Consider the following 14,803-nt stretch of genomic DNA (forward strand, 5'->3'; position numbering starts at 1 on the left):
CTCAACAAATCATAGTTATTAAAAGATTCCCCTGTTAAACATCAGCTAATTAAACGCACTGACCCAGACAAACTCACCCCATGTCGGTGTTAGAACCCTGTTGAGTCGGTTATCCGTCAGTAACTCCACACTGAAGCTGCTGGTTCACTGTGACGCTGCAGACGCTTCGCTCCGGAGGAGTTCACAGCCAACAGCCGCGCATAGGCTCCTGCAGGCGGCCAAGTGTCGACGCTGTCCCGCCGGTGACCGGGGTCCGCCGGAGAGTCACAGCCCGGCGGAGGGGGAGGCTGAGCGGCTGACCTGGATGACCGCGGTCCCGGCTGTGTCCATCCCGGAGAGAAGAGACGCAACAGCTGCTCCTTCCTCCCTCTTCTCTTTGTCTTTCCTCCTGGTACAGCTCCTTCTCTCTCCCTCTCTCTATGAGCCTCCTCAGCTCCTCATCCAGCCGCCTGATCGCGTTCAACAGCGGGACACAGCCGACGGTCGAGTACCACCTGCTGGCTCCAGAGGCTCCGAGCAGCCGCTACAGCAGCAGGAGGCGGAGGAGGAGCGGGGGGAGCTGTGTCAGTCTGCCCGCAGCCAACCAGCCTCCTAGTGCATGTGTGCATTGACCGCAGGACCGGATCTTATAGGTCTGCGAGGGGCTGCCACCTCCCCGGCTTAATGAAAACATCGTCCCAGAGGAGAAGGCATGACCTAAAAAGACTGATCCAGTGTCATCCTACAGCTCAGACAGAGCCTATAGCTGCAACAGACTGACATCTAGATCAGCAGACATTTGTACAACTGAAGTCACAGTTCTGTCCTGTGGAAAGTGGAAGAGAGGGAATATATTCTTAGAGATAAAACCTGTTGTTGTCTTGTATCCATGGAGCTGTAACTTTAAAACCTCTCATGGTTTGAGTTACAGGCTCAGAGACGTAATAATACCATTTTACAGATAAGAAAAATATGAGGGAGGAAAATTGCACATAATCACTTTGTTTTTCTTCTTTCCTACAACACGAATCATCTCTCAGGTTTATCCTCTGACCCTTTAGAGGAGGTCGAGCCCAACTGAACTGAAGAGCTCCACCAACTGTGTGTAAAGGAGTTTTAACTGGTGCCACTTTGACCATGTAAAATCATACATGTGTGCTGGTACATTACTTAAAAATAAAAATCTCATAATGTAGTATATAAAATAGCACTCACAGGATACAGGTTATACTAGTTTTGAAACATAGGTACCTTTTCTGGAATGTCGACAGAATTTTAAATGCAGGACCTTTACTTAAAGCAGCACTATGTAACTTTTCTAAACTTTAAAATAGCAGCTTCAAAATTAGTTTTACTCCCACTTCCCACTCTGAACACTCATTCCTGCTCTATGTAACTGGTGAGCAGGTACGATCTCCTGTGAGAAGCGTGTCACTCACTGATAGTCGCAGCTTAAATTTCAGCTTAAAGTTCAAAATAAATGCTGAACTGTCGATCATTTCAAAAGACTTGGAGTCCCTTAAAAAACAGAGTTTAAGAAGTTAAAAACACGCAAAAGAAGCAAACTTTAATTTCCCAACATAATCCACAGACTTTTTTGTGAGTAATATTTTCTTACTAGAAACATAAATTAGTGGGCGGACAGGTTCGACTATGTGGCCAACACAAAACGTCTTCATTCACAGTTCAGGCCAAATCAATAAGCCAAAAATAATCAGGGCAAAGAAAATCTGTATAGCAGAGACTCAAAGAGTTACCCTCGAGAAATATGTGTTAATGAAGGATGAGGTGGTCACAGGCAGATGTGATGCATGTCTTCTTAAAGGCAGATGCTGATAGTTATCTCTTCCATGTACTTGAGTAAATAGATGATCTACAGCTCCACAGATAAGGGGGGGGGGGTATACAAGTGAATCTGTTTTTCTGTACAGGAAGGGGATTTATCATCATTGCACATTGGAAACAAACTGACCTACGTTTGTTACAATTCATTATTAAAATTAAATAAAAATTAAATAAATTAAAATAACTTAATAGTGACATGTTTGCAGAAACATATTCAGATAGAGGTTGTTGCCTTCTGTCTATATTGCAGCCTGAGGAGGAGCTTAGGTTCTCTCTGCAGATGAAACAATCATGATGGGTCATGGTAGAATTGGTCATGACAAACAGCTGCACTGACAGTGAGGAGGGGTTAGTGTCACACACTTTCATGATGTGCAAATAAAAGCCCTTTAGATCACCAAAAAAGTAAAGGCTATATATAGTCAAATTTAGAGCTACTGATTAAATACAAGCTACATGAAAACTTCACATGTCTATCTAGAGCAAGTGAAACACAAACATAGAACTGAAACTAAAGACACTTATGTTTACTAAACTAACTGTTCTGTTTTTCACATGAACTGCTCTTTGTAACTCTTTCACTCTTCTATGAGCTCAAAACTTCAGGACAACAGACAAACACGAAAACACGAGTCATTCTCTGGACTAGGTCCAACCTACATATACATTACACATAGGTCATCATTGCTTAATTTAAAGATGTCTTCAAGCCTGATTTTACAGTGTGTGGACAACATATAACTTATATAAGGTAATCAGTTAAAATACATCTCAAAATTTCCTTCACCAAAATCCAAGTTTCTCTTCGACTCTTTGTTCTCAGATGGGGGCTTAGAAGTTAGAAGTCTTAGTAGCAAGGAGTCATGAAAACACAAGCTCATGATTTCTCCTATATAAAAGTTCTTTTGTTTCTCTTATTAATAAGATTCTTTTATTGCACATATAATATTTAATTGTAAGCATGTTTTAGGGCAAAGGTTTGGGGGGAGTACCTCCCTCTTGATTGGGCTTTATTGATGCTTTTAGCTGCCGTGAATATGCTCAAGATGATCCCTACCTGCTGGTTTCAAGCTGGTAATGGTGTTTCTCACTCTGTTGCACTACAATAAAGAAACATTTAGCAGAACAAAAACAACATTGTCTCCCTCTCTGCAGATCTTTGGACTCATCGACGTCCTCAGATCTGGAGACAAAGATGTTTGTTTTTTTGCGTTTACAAGTTTCAAGAGCAATTTTCTTCCACAGACCTGCCTTGTTAGACGGCCGACAACAAAAGCTTACATCACTGAAAAGCCTTGATGAAAACAGCTTTTATTTAGAAAACTTTCCAACTCAAAGCTGAGAAAGTAAAGCGAAACAATCCACGGCTGCTGTGTAATCCTCAAATAATCATTTCAGCTCTTTGAGGCACAACACCACGAGCGCTTTAGTGTTCACTCCTACAGCCAAACAGCGTTTTGACATTCGTCTCTCCTGGATGCTTAGATGTGATCAAATGCAGAATCTCGATTCAAGCTTTGAGTTTAAAAAAGTTGCCATGTCAACTGCTTCAAGAGTTGTGTCCCCCTTTTTTCTCTCTTTCTCTCCAAGTCACAGAGGACATCCTGTTGGGTTAGCTTGGAGAACTTTTGTGTGAGACACCTCTTCTTCTCCATCTTTCTCAGCTTCTGGACCAAGAATCCCAACCACACCGCACGGAGACGCCGGAGGGTTCAGGGGCACAAGAGGGACAAGATGACACAGTTGTCCTTCTCCCCTCTCCAGCATTGATCGGACCTTCCATCCCACCTTGACCTGTCCAAGGTCGCGCCTGTCCACCTGTGCTGCTCCAACGACGACAAGCTTTTCTCCCTCGCCATGTCTTTGCACGTGAGCAGCAGTGCCTTCTCTCCTCCACCTGCCTCCCGCTCCGGTCTCTTGCTCTCTTCCTGTCCAGCTCTACTCCCATGTTTTTTACTCTGACTCTTGTGATTGGTTGGTTTCTCACGGTCTCTCTCCTGTTACTTTCACACAGTGGTGCTTCGGTTGTAGCAGTGGAAAACGGGTATCCATGTTTGTTCTTTTTTGTTATTACCCGGATTAAAATACCGATGAACTAAGCTTCACACAGGCCTAGCTCCTTTCCAGCAACCTGTAAGAAAATGATCAATTAACAAATTTATTGACATATGCTCATTTTCAAGTACATAGTACATATTCATTCATATCATTTATAAATCTGTTTTGGCCAGTGGTAATACTTTCTTTCTGAAACTTCAAAAGCAACCTGCAGCAATTGAGCTGCGACAAGTAAAGTCTGGCTGCTGGACTCAGTCCACAGAAACCTGAACCCTCATGTAATTTCATGTAATTCTCAGAAGGAAAATAAATTGACAGAAAATGTCTTTAACTTTCTGTGAGTCAGCTGAGTCCACAGTGGAATTTCTTACAGTCTAGTACTGGGACAGTCCAGTCACACCACCGTGTTGGTAGGCCCGCTCCCCCTGGTAGGTGGAGTCCTGGGACAGAGCCACATCAATCTGGGACTTGAACTCGTCTCCTAGGTAGCTGTCCTATAATGGGACAAACAGAGACAGACCAGTCAACAGTTATTCCCTCACTTCTTTCCAGGCAGAAAAAGGAGTAAGTGGCTGAGGACACGATGGAGTCTGTACTTGAGGAGGAAAACTGGACAAGACGTTGGAATATATGTGCAGACAGCTATGGCATTACAAAATAAATGCTGTGAATAAACAGCTAGCCTCTTTAAGTGCAACTAGTTATTAGATCATAAAACCTCTTGAATGCTGAATTTGTATTAAACATTTCTCTCTTAATAAGGAAAACAAACCTGGGAGAGTTCAGGCTGTGAGAGCCCGGGCTGACTCATCTGTGACGGCTGGCTCATGTTGATGTAGCCCTGCGTCAGAGGACCCTGAGAGAAGGACTGGGAGCCCAGGTCCTGACTGACCTGGCTGCTGCTCATATGTCCTCCATGCCCACGGTCCGCTCCTCCATTCCCTCCACTGTGGTTTCCCATGTTGCCACGGTTTCGTTGACGGCCACCTCGAGTCCCGCCTCCGCCTCCACCTCCGCTCCCTGCCCTCCCCTTCATACCTCCACCACGACCTGGACGACAATGGAGTCAGGTATCACAGTTTAGACAGGTGCAAGAACTATGCAGTTAGCAGTTAGCTCTAATAGTTGTATGTGTCTCACCTCCTGTGGGCCCATTGGCCTGCCCCATGTATCCAGAGGGCGGTATAGGGGGCATCACCAGGTTGAAGGGGATAGGGATATTCATTGATGTCATGGTATTGGATCCTGTGCCAATCATACCGATCTGGTCATGGGTCTGAAAATACATGTTGGACATGCGTCCTGCAGCGGAAAGAGCTACAGGTTAATTTTACTTTCCTTTAAATTATTTGACTGTGTGCAGAGCTTGTATTTACATTACAGTGCTCATGACTCTTTAAAATCTTTAAAATTGTTTATTAAATACATTGACTCTGTTCACAATAAAACCACAGAGTAAATACTTCCTTTATCTTTCACAATTGGTAAGAAACATTCTAACATTTTGGATAAGTTTGTTTTTTCAGAATGACTCACCATTGGTGCTGCGGTCATAAACAGATCCAGGAATGAGTGCCTCCCTGGCATCATACATGGCTGTGCTCATAAATCTACCCCCCTGAAAAACAAACAGGACAGGAAACACTATTTAGTGTTTCTAGCCCGCGGCTCACTATTCTTGCATTTAAACTTAAGTTTTCTTTTAACTGCTCATTCGGTTAATTTTGACCAAGAAAAAAAAAAAAAACTCATGACCAAGATAAGAAACCCTGATTTCAGCGTTCTATATGAATCATATACAGACAGATACATGTATTAAACTCACAGGGTTGATGGTGTTGACCAGCTTCCGTGGCTTGCTGAACTGCATGAGGCTCTCCCTCAGGTTGTTGAGGGGGCCTTCAACCAGGACCTTCTGCTCCTTGTAGTAGTTCAGCAGGTGGTTCCACAGGGGCTGCTTGGACAGGGCCTTGGGGTTTCCCACAATGATCACACCATACCTGCGTGACAGAAGCAGGTGATGATTAATAACAAAGACCTCACGATTAAGAGTAAAGTTAGTATCAGTATTTCACTTCATGTTGTGTTACCTGGCTCTGGTGAGTGCCACATTTAGACGTCTGGGATCATTAAGGAAGCCAATGCCTTGGTGCTCATTGGCTCTCACACAGGACAGGATGATGAAGTCTTTCTCTCTGCCTTGAAACGCGTCCACACTGGCTATCTCCACCTCCTAAAGAATGAAAAGAATTTAGCGGAAAATACTGACTAATGTTAAAAGATAATTTGTTTACTAATTGTGAGACATAATGTGGCTGTGCTTTCTTTACAAATGTGAGACTGTTTGAGCTAAATGGCTACAGACTTAAGGTTCCGGAATCATTTCTGCTTCCTCTTTCCTCTTAGTCTAAGCTTAACTAAACAGTTTTTCTCTGGAAAATGTCCAGAATGTTAGGTGTTGACATCTGCAGTTGGCCTTTCACAGATGAAAATGCAGTAGGAGATCATCAGGGTCAACTAAATGTCCAGAGCAACTGACTCTTGACTGTTGTTCTCACACACAGCCCCTCTGGAAAATTTCTGCAAAATGTCTGGAATTCAGTGCATGTTTTAAAGCAGCTTTGTTTGTATTTTATTTTAAATGGTTGTGATACATTTGACACTTCTTTTCAAGTTCTCAATTAAAATGCAAAAAATAAACCACTGCACCTGATAGAGCTTGGTATGGAGGGAGCCACTGAACTGCATGTATTGGACCAGGTAGGACCTCTGGCCCTCATACGGAGTAATGATGCCAATCTGATCAGGTTTTGCTCCAGCCTTCAGCAACCTCGTGGTTATTTTCTCCACGTTGGCTGCCTCTGTCCTGCATGAACAAGAACCCTCATTTTATGACATGTTATGGACATGAAGTATGTGCATAATAGTAGTGTGATGTATATTTAAACACCTAAGGAACGTATAGTGGCTGCCTGTGCATTAAAGAAACTTTGACATGGTTTTCAAACTTATACCTGACTTAAAGTGAGAATAAGAACATCTGCAATTTTCAGATACAATCCTTTGAGATTGAAGAATTAACATAAGGGATCAATAAAAGGATCAAGAAATACCTGTTCAGATATGATGTTCCGGAGCTGGCAATCTCCTCTTGGCCTTGTGTGACGTAAAAGAACATCGGCTTGTCAGGCTGCGGCCACTGAAAGTCAAAGCCTTTCTTCACACGGTCCGCTGTAGGGAAAACAACCAAACACATGTGACTCAATACTTAAATCCATTAAAAGAAGAAGATGAAGAACTTGTATAATCATAAGAACTGTGACTAAGAGTATGGTAAATACAATATAAGATCTGACAAGGTCACAAGTCCCTTTTATATCAGTGTGTGAAGTGAGCAGTAAAGAAAAATGGAAGAACATTTAGCTGTATTCTGTAGCGTTGGCAGGAGTTTTGATGGGCAACTTACCAGCAGTGACTCCGTTCTGCAGAGAGCCTTCATAGAAGATGTTAGAGGGGAAGGCACTGAGGGCCGGGTGCATGCGATACTGGACCTGCAGACGAATTGGTCGGATCCCCAGAACTACCAGACGCTCAAACAGAGACTGGGACAGACCTGCTTTTGCTGCCTTCTTACACATCACCACAGGACCCAGCTGGCAGTGATCCCCCACCAAAATCAACTACGGAAAAAACAACAGATGATTACAAAGTTAAGAGGAAAAGCCTGCGGATTGACAGCAATTGAAGCAGATAGCTGATGCCATAGAATGATTCACGTGTATTTTCACTCATTAGTCTCCGACCTGCTTGGCCCCCAGGACGACAGGCACCATGCACTCTGGTTCAGTGGCCTGGGTGCTCTCATCGATCAGGATCGAGCGGAACTGCATCTTAGCCAGACGAGGATCCCCCGCCCCAACGCAGGTACAACAAATCACATCAGCATTCTGGGAGAGAGAGAGGGATTAAAGCAGACTTGTTCATGTCCATTTTGTTTCACTTTTATGGTAAAACTCATACCATGGCATGTCGGATTAGCATAAGAATGATTTGGCACTTGATAGTAACTGTTAAATTTAATTAAAAAAAATGTCATACCATAAGCAGCTCCCTCTCAGCGGTACGTCTCAGAGCTCGGTAGCGCTTCTCATCTGAGGATGACAGCTCACCAGTTTCATCCTTCAGCTGTTGCAGCTTCTGAAGCTCTGGCATACTGCAGGTTTGAAAGCAGACATCAGTTTTGTCCTTGAGAGCAATGACTAGTATTTGTTTTACAAGTATAACTTAAAGGTCTGGAATAAACATAGGCCACCAGTGATGTTATTTGTACTTCCCATGTTTTAGTTAATTACTACACAATTCGTAAAATCCTACTTAAGTTGTAAATTATTATTGGGAGAACTGCAACTTAAATAACCAATGAAAGGTCTAATTGATAAAAGTAAGTTATGTGTTACCTGTCCATGTTGCGGGTCTGGTTGTGCAAAGCCAGGAAGGAGACAGGCGAGTCAATGGCTTCTCTGCTCTTGGCACACAGCCTCACCACCTTGAGTCCTGTCTGGTGGATCTTCTCTGTCAGCTGGTCAACAGCAATGTTACTTGGAGCACATACTAGCACTGGCCTAAAGAGAGAGAGATGACATGCATGTTTATTTGCATATATATATACAGCAGAGAAGTGAGATCTGATCATATGTGGTCACTTGAGACATATGAGGACATTCTAATGGCAGGTGTGAACTGATGATAATAAAAATGTCCATTTGTGACAGGATCAGCAAAGGCTGATGTCACCATCAGGTCTGAACTGGGCCATATACTACAAAAAAATTGAAACCATTTACTCAGTGTGGGTCTTACCCATTACCCTGTCCAGCCAGGTGGTAGACAACGGTGGCAGAGGTTACTGTCTTCCCTGTGCCGGGAGGTCCCTGGATCAGACTGAGGGGGCGCTGCAGCACTGTCTTCACAGCATACACCTGTATTACATCAAACCATAACAATGTTCCTGAAAAGCTAAGACGTTTAATAATAAAACTAATTAAACCATTTAAAAAAGGACACTATAATGTAACATGGTTTAGCCTGAAAAAGCTTTATGAGATATGACTGACATTAATCCTAAAACTCTGAATTAGCTCCTTCATGTTGGTGCTTTCTGTAATGCAGTTGTGGGAACGGGCACATTTGCCCGATTATACCAAAGCATAGCAAGAAAACAAATGTGTGGTTGTTTTTCTGACTTACCTGGGAGTGGTTGAGATCAGGCAGGCCTTGAGCGGTGAAGCGTTTGGGCAGCTGACACTTGATGACCACATCTTCTACCTCGTGTCCCAGCAGTTTGTGGTAGATGTAACCAGACACTGAAGTCTCATCCACAGCAAACGTCTTCAGTGCACTCTGCATCCTGGATGATGGAAAGATGGGAATATTGAGAGAGGATTAACTGGATTATAAAAACAAGAGCCATTATTGAGTGGAAACATATTCAAAATTACTCAGTCACTAACTGAATCAATGTTTTAGGACTAATAGAGGAAAGATCCCAACCGGGCACCAAGATGTTAGGGACACAAACCCAGGTCTGATCACCCTTTGGGAAGCCTACAAACACCTGCTAAAATAAGCTTGCGGTTGAAGTGCAGTACACCTTCAAAAGGGGTATTCTCCATATTGTTCTATGTTCTAAAATACTTTTTCAAGGGACTGTGTCATTATCAGTTGTGCAAAGCAGAAAATATGTGGAAAACTAAGTCACTCCATGCCGAAAGGCTACAAACACTAGACTTAATACACTGTAATGAAATGCAAGGACTTCTTGGGAACATTTGTGTATTTTGTATGTGTATATTAATTTATGTATGTATGTATACTTTGACCTCTGCTTTAAACAAGTGGCGGATTAACCTTAACCTTTAAACTCTGACTTGAAAATATACATTTCAGGCAACAGTTTACCTTCATTTGAGAAGAGATTAACAGAGCAAAATAGAGTCTGTTTTTATAAATGATAAATGGCAAGTGTAACAACAAAAAACATCAGTGCGTGTCATTTTCCTCTAAATACCTGTCAAAGGAAGTTGACTTCCACACAAAGTCGACCTGGAAGTTGTGTGGGATCTCCACAGGAGCCCCGGCACTGCTTCTTAACTCAATGGCGATCTCATCACCATAGTCTGATAAAGTAATTCAAGGAAATATTGGCCGTTGAGTATCTACTTATTATCATATCTGTGTTAAATGCTTTGACAGCATGTAAACTGTCCTTTCTTTATTCATGATTTGAAGTCAGTTAAGTTGTTATCAGTAATATTTGACGCTCTCCTGTTACCTGCTGCAGACATTTCAACCTTTATATTACAGATAAAATCTCTGCACAAGGTTTTGTTTCATCAAAACAAAGATGAACTTCAGTGCAACATTAATAAATACATTTCAGAGAAATGGGTAACAAAAGTTTAATTGAATGAACTAATTAACTGTTGCTGAAGAACTGTATCAGTAAAGGTAAATGTGTTTAAATGTATGAGAAATCTACATGTAAAATGTACTATGTAAAAACAACGAATAGTTCTGTGGAGAGAGAACCAAGTTTGCCAATGTCTTTGTAGTTTTCTGCATCTGCCACTAGATGCTACCAAAGAACCATATTACAGTATCTGAATTTTTTATGAAATAAAAAATTTATCAAGAGGCAAACTTTGGCTGAAGTGATGATAGTGTGAATAACAGGTCAAATGTTAGATATAGTTTGTCTATTGTAACAGTCATAAGGATACTATCAGGGACTTTGATGACGTGTCCAATGCCTTTCCATGGAGGAGCCAGATCTCCCTTGTACCTCAGGCAAATTTCATCTCCCTGCATCAGTCGCATATCTAGAGGACAATATACATGAAAACAATCACTTTGTTAAATATACACCTCGACATTAAGTAAAGGAACCTCTAAAGATTAGTTTTACTAGAACTCAAGGCTCAGAACGTGTTGACGGTCATTGCATCTGATGTGATCCATCACAAGATGGTCTATAGTAAAATGATTATCAATATAAAAATGTTGTCAATTATAGAACATTGTATCAGAATAACATGAAAATGTCTACTTAGACCAAACTTGAAGCAATACAACGATTCAGTACCTGAGTCTGTCTTCGGAAGAGTGAAATATGCAATTCTCTTTTTATTCAGTCCCAAGTCCCATCTGACTGTAATGTTGTCTTGAGTCTGTTAAGAAGCAACATTACAAAATAAATGTATTACTTAAGGAGAAACCAGATTGAGGTTAAAACTATTAAAATGACAAAAATGATTAAGGTTGATTAAATGCTGAAACATTGGTACAATAGAAAAAAGTATTAGTGAATAAACTAAATAAAACTACAACTGAAACAATTTGTTGATTAAAGAATAATTTGATCTACATATTATTAATCACTTACTGATTTGACAAACACTAAATCATGTAAATACAATGTTATTAGGAAAAAGAAAAAAACATTTATTTAAAAGTTTTTGTTCACCTGTGACTCTTTGAGTTTCTTGTCATAGTCAGCCTCCAGCTTCACTAGAGGCCCAAAGATGTTCTGGTACTGATAAGCGTCCTCATAGCGGAGCAGGACGTGCTGCGGCTCCTCATCCACACCTGGCTTCTCCAGGTCCTCCAGGGTCGCCGTGGGATTTTCCTGCAGGGAGGAAATGGAGGAAGGAAGGAGAGCAGAACGGAAACAAGGAAAAAGGGAAGGAAGAAAATAAGGGTGGACAGGCAAAAGGAAGGAATGAATGAAGGAAAATTCCAATCTGAACTTAGAACAACAGGAAGCTACAGATAATAGCACCACAATAATGAAACAGGCATTGAAACTGAGCAGTAAGAAACAACTCAGCTGTATGAGTATATCTGGTCAACTGCATAGATGAGCCCAACCCACGATGGAATGTAAGTTATGTGGGTTTAGAGCATTTACATAGTAAAATGACAGATGGGTGTGTACAAAGGCAGTTGTATTGACTGTACCTTCCAGAGTTCCTCCAGCTTGTTGATCTGCTGGGCGGTGATCTGACGGGCCCTGAGCTGCTCCTGCTCTGACGGGATTTTGACGAGCCAGGACAGGAAGCAGCGGTCCTGGATGAGAGGCTGCCACTGTGAGCTGTCCCAGTTGATGTCTTTCAGGCTGCTCTGGCTGGCACATGGCTGCCTGTGTTAAAACCAGAGCAAAAATGTCAAATGTAAAAGTGAAACTCCTTGACTGACTCCGCCAGCAGGGAGATCAGAGTGCACAGTCTGCTGCGTAAACGTGCCCTCACCTGCACAGCAACACAACTACTGAATCAGCCTTGGCGGGGATGAAGCCCAGCAGGAAGACATTGCGACAGCCACAGTTGTAACACTCCAGTACCGTTTCCCCTAGAGGTCCATCTTTATGCAGGGTCACCTCCTTGGACTTTGCTCTCACCAGGTGGTTTACAATGTGGCTGAAAGTGAAGAGAATGATAATTAATGTCCCTGCAGGAGGAAACGCTAAAGACTACAGTCCTATACACAGGGAGGGTGCAGGGCCGGGTCTAGACAGGCATGTATGAGGGGGCAGCCACAAATCTTGAGGGGGCATTGTGCCTAACCCTAACCCTAACCCTATTTAGTTTGAGGGGGCACAACATTTATTTGAGGGGGCCAGGCCCCCTCTTGCCCCTGCCTAGACCCGGCCCTGGGAGGGTGTAACACTAGCAATTCTTCCATACACCTAAAGTAGGATCAACATATATAGGAAACCTCGAATCAGCAATGAGTTGAATTAATACAAACTTATGAAGAGACAATCATCAGCTAAAATGACTTTAAGTGATTGTAACTACATTCACATCATCACCAACAGTGTTACCATCTGTTACTTTGTTTAATCTGAAAAAAATACTGATTTATTATAGGATTGGTCCAGTTTTGAGTCAGATTTATTTTATATATATATATATATATATATATATATATATATATATATATATATATATATATATTAAACAAACATTATTAATAGTTCAAAGACAACTATTTTGGACTTTAATTGCTCATTTAATGATTATCTTCCGTGTCAGGAGGGGGGTCCACTGACAGAAACGTTTTTCTTTGTAATGGACATGTTGCCACAATGCACTGTATATATTATACATATTATATATATATTATACAAATTATATATTATGCGTCACATAAAAGTTATATATCAGCAAGAAATACTATATCAGTGAATGTGTACTTTGCTGTATCTTACCTGCCGGATGTGTTTCCACGGCCATTACAGAACCACTTCTTGCTGGTGTTGCAGTAAACCACACAGGCTGGATCATGAATCCCACAGTAACTACAACAGAGAAGAGTCCGATTGAAAAACTATTAAAACATGACCGTTAGACCATCAACAAGTTAAAAATCATATAAATCTTGATAAACACATATCATTTATTAATTAAACTAAAAATTTAACTAAAAAGAGAAGCAGAAATTCATCTTGTAGCAGATTTATTCATCTCTGAACGACTACAAATGCTTAATAATTTTCTTTTTCTCTTTCAAATTATTAAAACTATTTTTTTTAAAGTGACTTACAGTAGCTTTGTAGAAGTGGAAAGTACCACAAATCAGCACATGGAAGCAGAAATGCATTTGCTTTAGGTGTGCTCGATTGAACAATTTTTATTATGTTCCAAGTGGCATTCAATTTAATGCAAAAGATCGTAAATTAGGATATAAATTGAGACATTATGGTCAACAACCCATTGACGCAGTGTAAAGAAAGCGTCTATATGAAGTTAGAACAAATCAAATCAGAGATTAATGACAGACAATGGATGCAACAAAAAAAAACACAGGATAGTGTCGGTGCTCCAGACATATTAGTCTGATCCTTTACCTGCAGGCATGAACAGGAAGGTCCTTGGTGTAGTAGGTATCCTCCTCATCTTCCTCAAAGTTCAGCTCTGCCAGCAGCTGACCGGCTTTCAACACAGGGTCGTCTCCATTCTGCAGGATCCCATCAGGACCATTAACCTGTGGAGACAAGAATCAGATTTATAAACTGAAACTTTTATGTCAGCTCCATATTGGATAAACTTATGTTAAATATTGCATTCTACAAAGACCAGATAGTCAAACATATAGATAAATGCATTGGTGATCATATTGTTCCAGGAAGTCTAAACTGCTAGGTGTCACACCTGTGTGTTGACATATGTCACACTGACTTCATCAAAGTAATTGTGTTCACTGACCTGTGTGATTGTTGTTGTCACTACACAGTGAAGGTGCTTAACACGTACAAGTGGAAGTACATGTAATGTATTGTGTATCTGTGGCTCTTTACTTACTCATTTCTGACACACTTGTTTTGTTTTGCAGTGAAAGTCTTTAATCCTCACACGCTAGCTCAGTGTCAATATTGCTAAATGTCTTGATGCGAGCTAGTTAGCCAGTTAGCATGCTAGCCAATTAGTGGGGATAAAAGCATGGTGACAGATGGAAGGCGTCGCCGTGCTAACCGGGGGCAGCCCGCCAGGTAAGCCGAGTTAACGTTGAGCTATTCGAGCGGAGGACGCTGTTGTTCACACGCACCTGTCCGTCGAGCTGACTCTGGGTCTGGCCTTGGGTCTGGGTCTGGCTCGGCAGGGTGAAATCGGTGAAGTCGTACTCGGAGCCTTGGGTGTCCGCTCCCAGCAACTCCGCTTCCTCCGTGTCCAGGAACGTCAGGGTCTGGGAGCTCGGCCCGTACGCCTCCACACTCATGGCCCCTCTCTTTTTATACCCGGTCAATCCGACGGATACTCCACAGGCTGCTGCTGCCGCTGCTGCTGCTCCGGTGGAGGGACGAATAACGGAGACTGTGTTGATGGAGAAATGACAGACAGCGGAGGTGACTGCGGCTGCGTCC

The 14,803-nt window shown here is 42.0% G+C and overlaps 1 protein-coding gene across 1 annotated transcript; it reads right to left on the minus strand.

Annotated features, from left to right (window-relative positions):
• Positions 1-1,531: 1,531 nt before the first annotated feature.
• Positions 1,532-14,763, minus strand: LOC128454064 (regulator of nonsense transcripts 1). Its single transcript, XM_053437225.1, has 24 exons — positions 14,488-14,763; positions 13,790-13,926; positions 13,151-13,240; positions 12,189-12,356; positions 11,899-12,079; positions 11,405-11,566; positions 11,024-11,108; positions 10,662-10,760; positions 9,950-10,058; positions 9,130-9,289; positions 8,743-8,861; positions 8,340-8,504; positions 7,981-8,095; positions 7,686-7,829; positions 7,349-7,562; positions 6,996-7,113; positions 6,592-6,748; positions 5,973-6,115; positions 5,708-5,882; positions 5,419-5,500; positions 5,023-5,184; positions 4,655-4,932; positions 4,254-4,376; positions 1,532-3,955 (listed from the first exon to the last, which is right to left on the minus strand). Exons 1-23 carry the CDS (start codon positions 14,656-14,658, stop codon positions 4,257-4,259), a joined length of 3,354 nt encoding a protein of 1,117 aa, XP_053293200.1. The 5' UTR covers positions 14,659-14,763; the 3' UTR covers positions 1,532-3,955; positions 4,254-4,256.
• Positions 14,764-14,803: the final 40 nt, after the last annotated feature.

The sequence above is a fragment of the Pleuronectes platessa genome, chromosome 13 (assembly GCF_947347685.1).
Source record: "Pleuronectes platessa chromosome 13, fPlePla1.1, whole genome shotgun sequence".
NCBI classification, from domain to species: domain Eukaryota; kingdom Metazoa; phylum Chordata; class Actinopteri; order Pleuronectiformes; family Pleuronectidae; genus Pleuronectes; species Pleuronectes platessa.

Excerpts from the sequence above, each read along its gene's own strand:
- LOC128454064 (XM_053437225.1), bottom strand. The coding sequence starts at position 14,658 with ATGAGTGTGGAGGCGTACGGGCCGAGCTCCCAGACCCTGACGTTCCTG. Across the intron at positions 6,116-6,591 it reads TCCATACCAAGCTCTATCAG|GAGGTGGAGATAGCCAGTGT; the intron begins GTGCAGTGGTTT and ends TTCATTCTTTAG. Across the intron at positions 4,377-4,654 it reads CACAGCCTGAACTCTCCCAG|GACAGCTACCTAGGAGACGA; the intron begins GTTTGTTTTCCT and ends GTCCCATTATAG.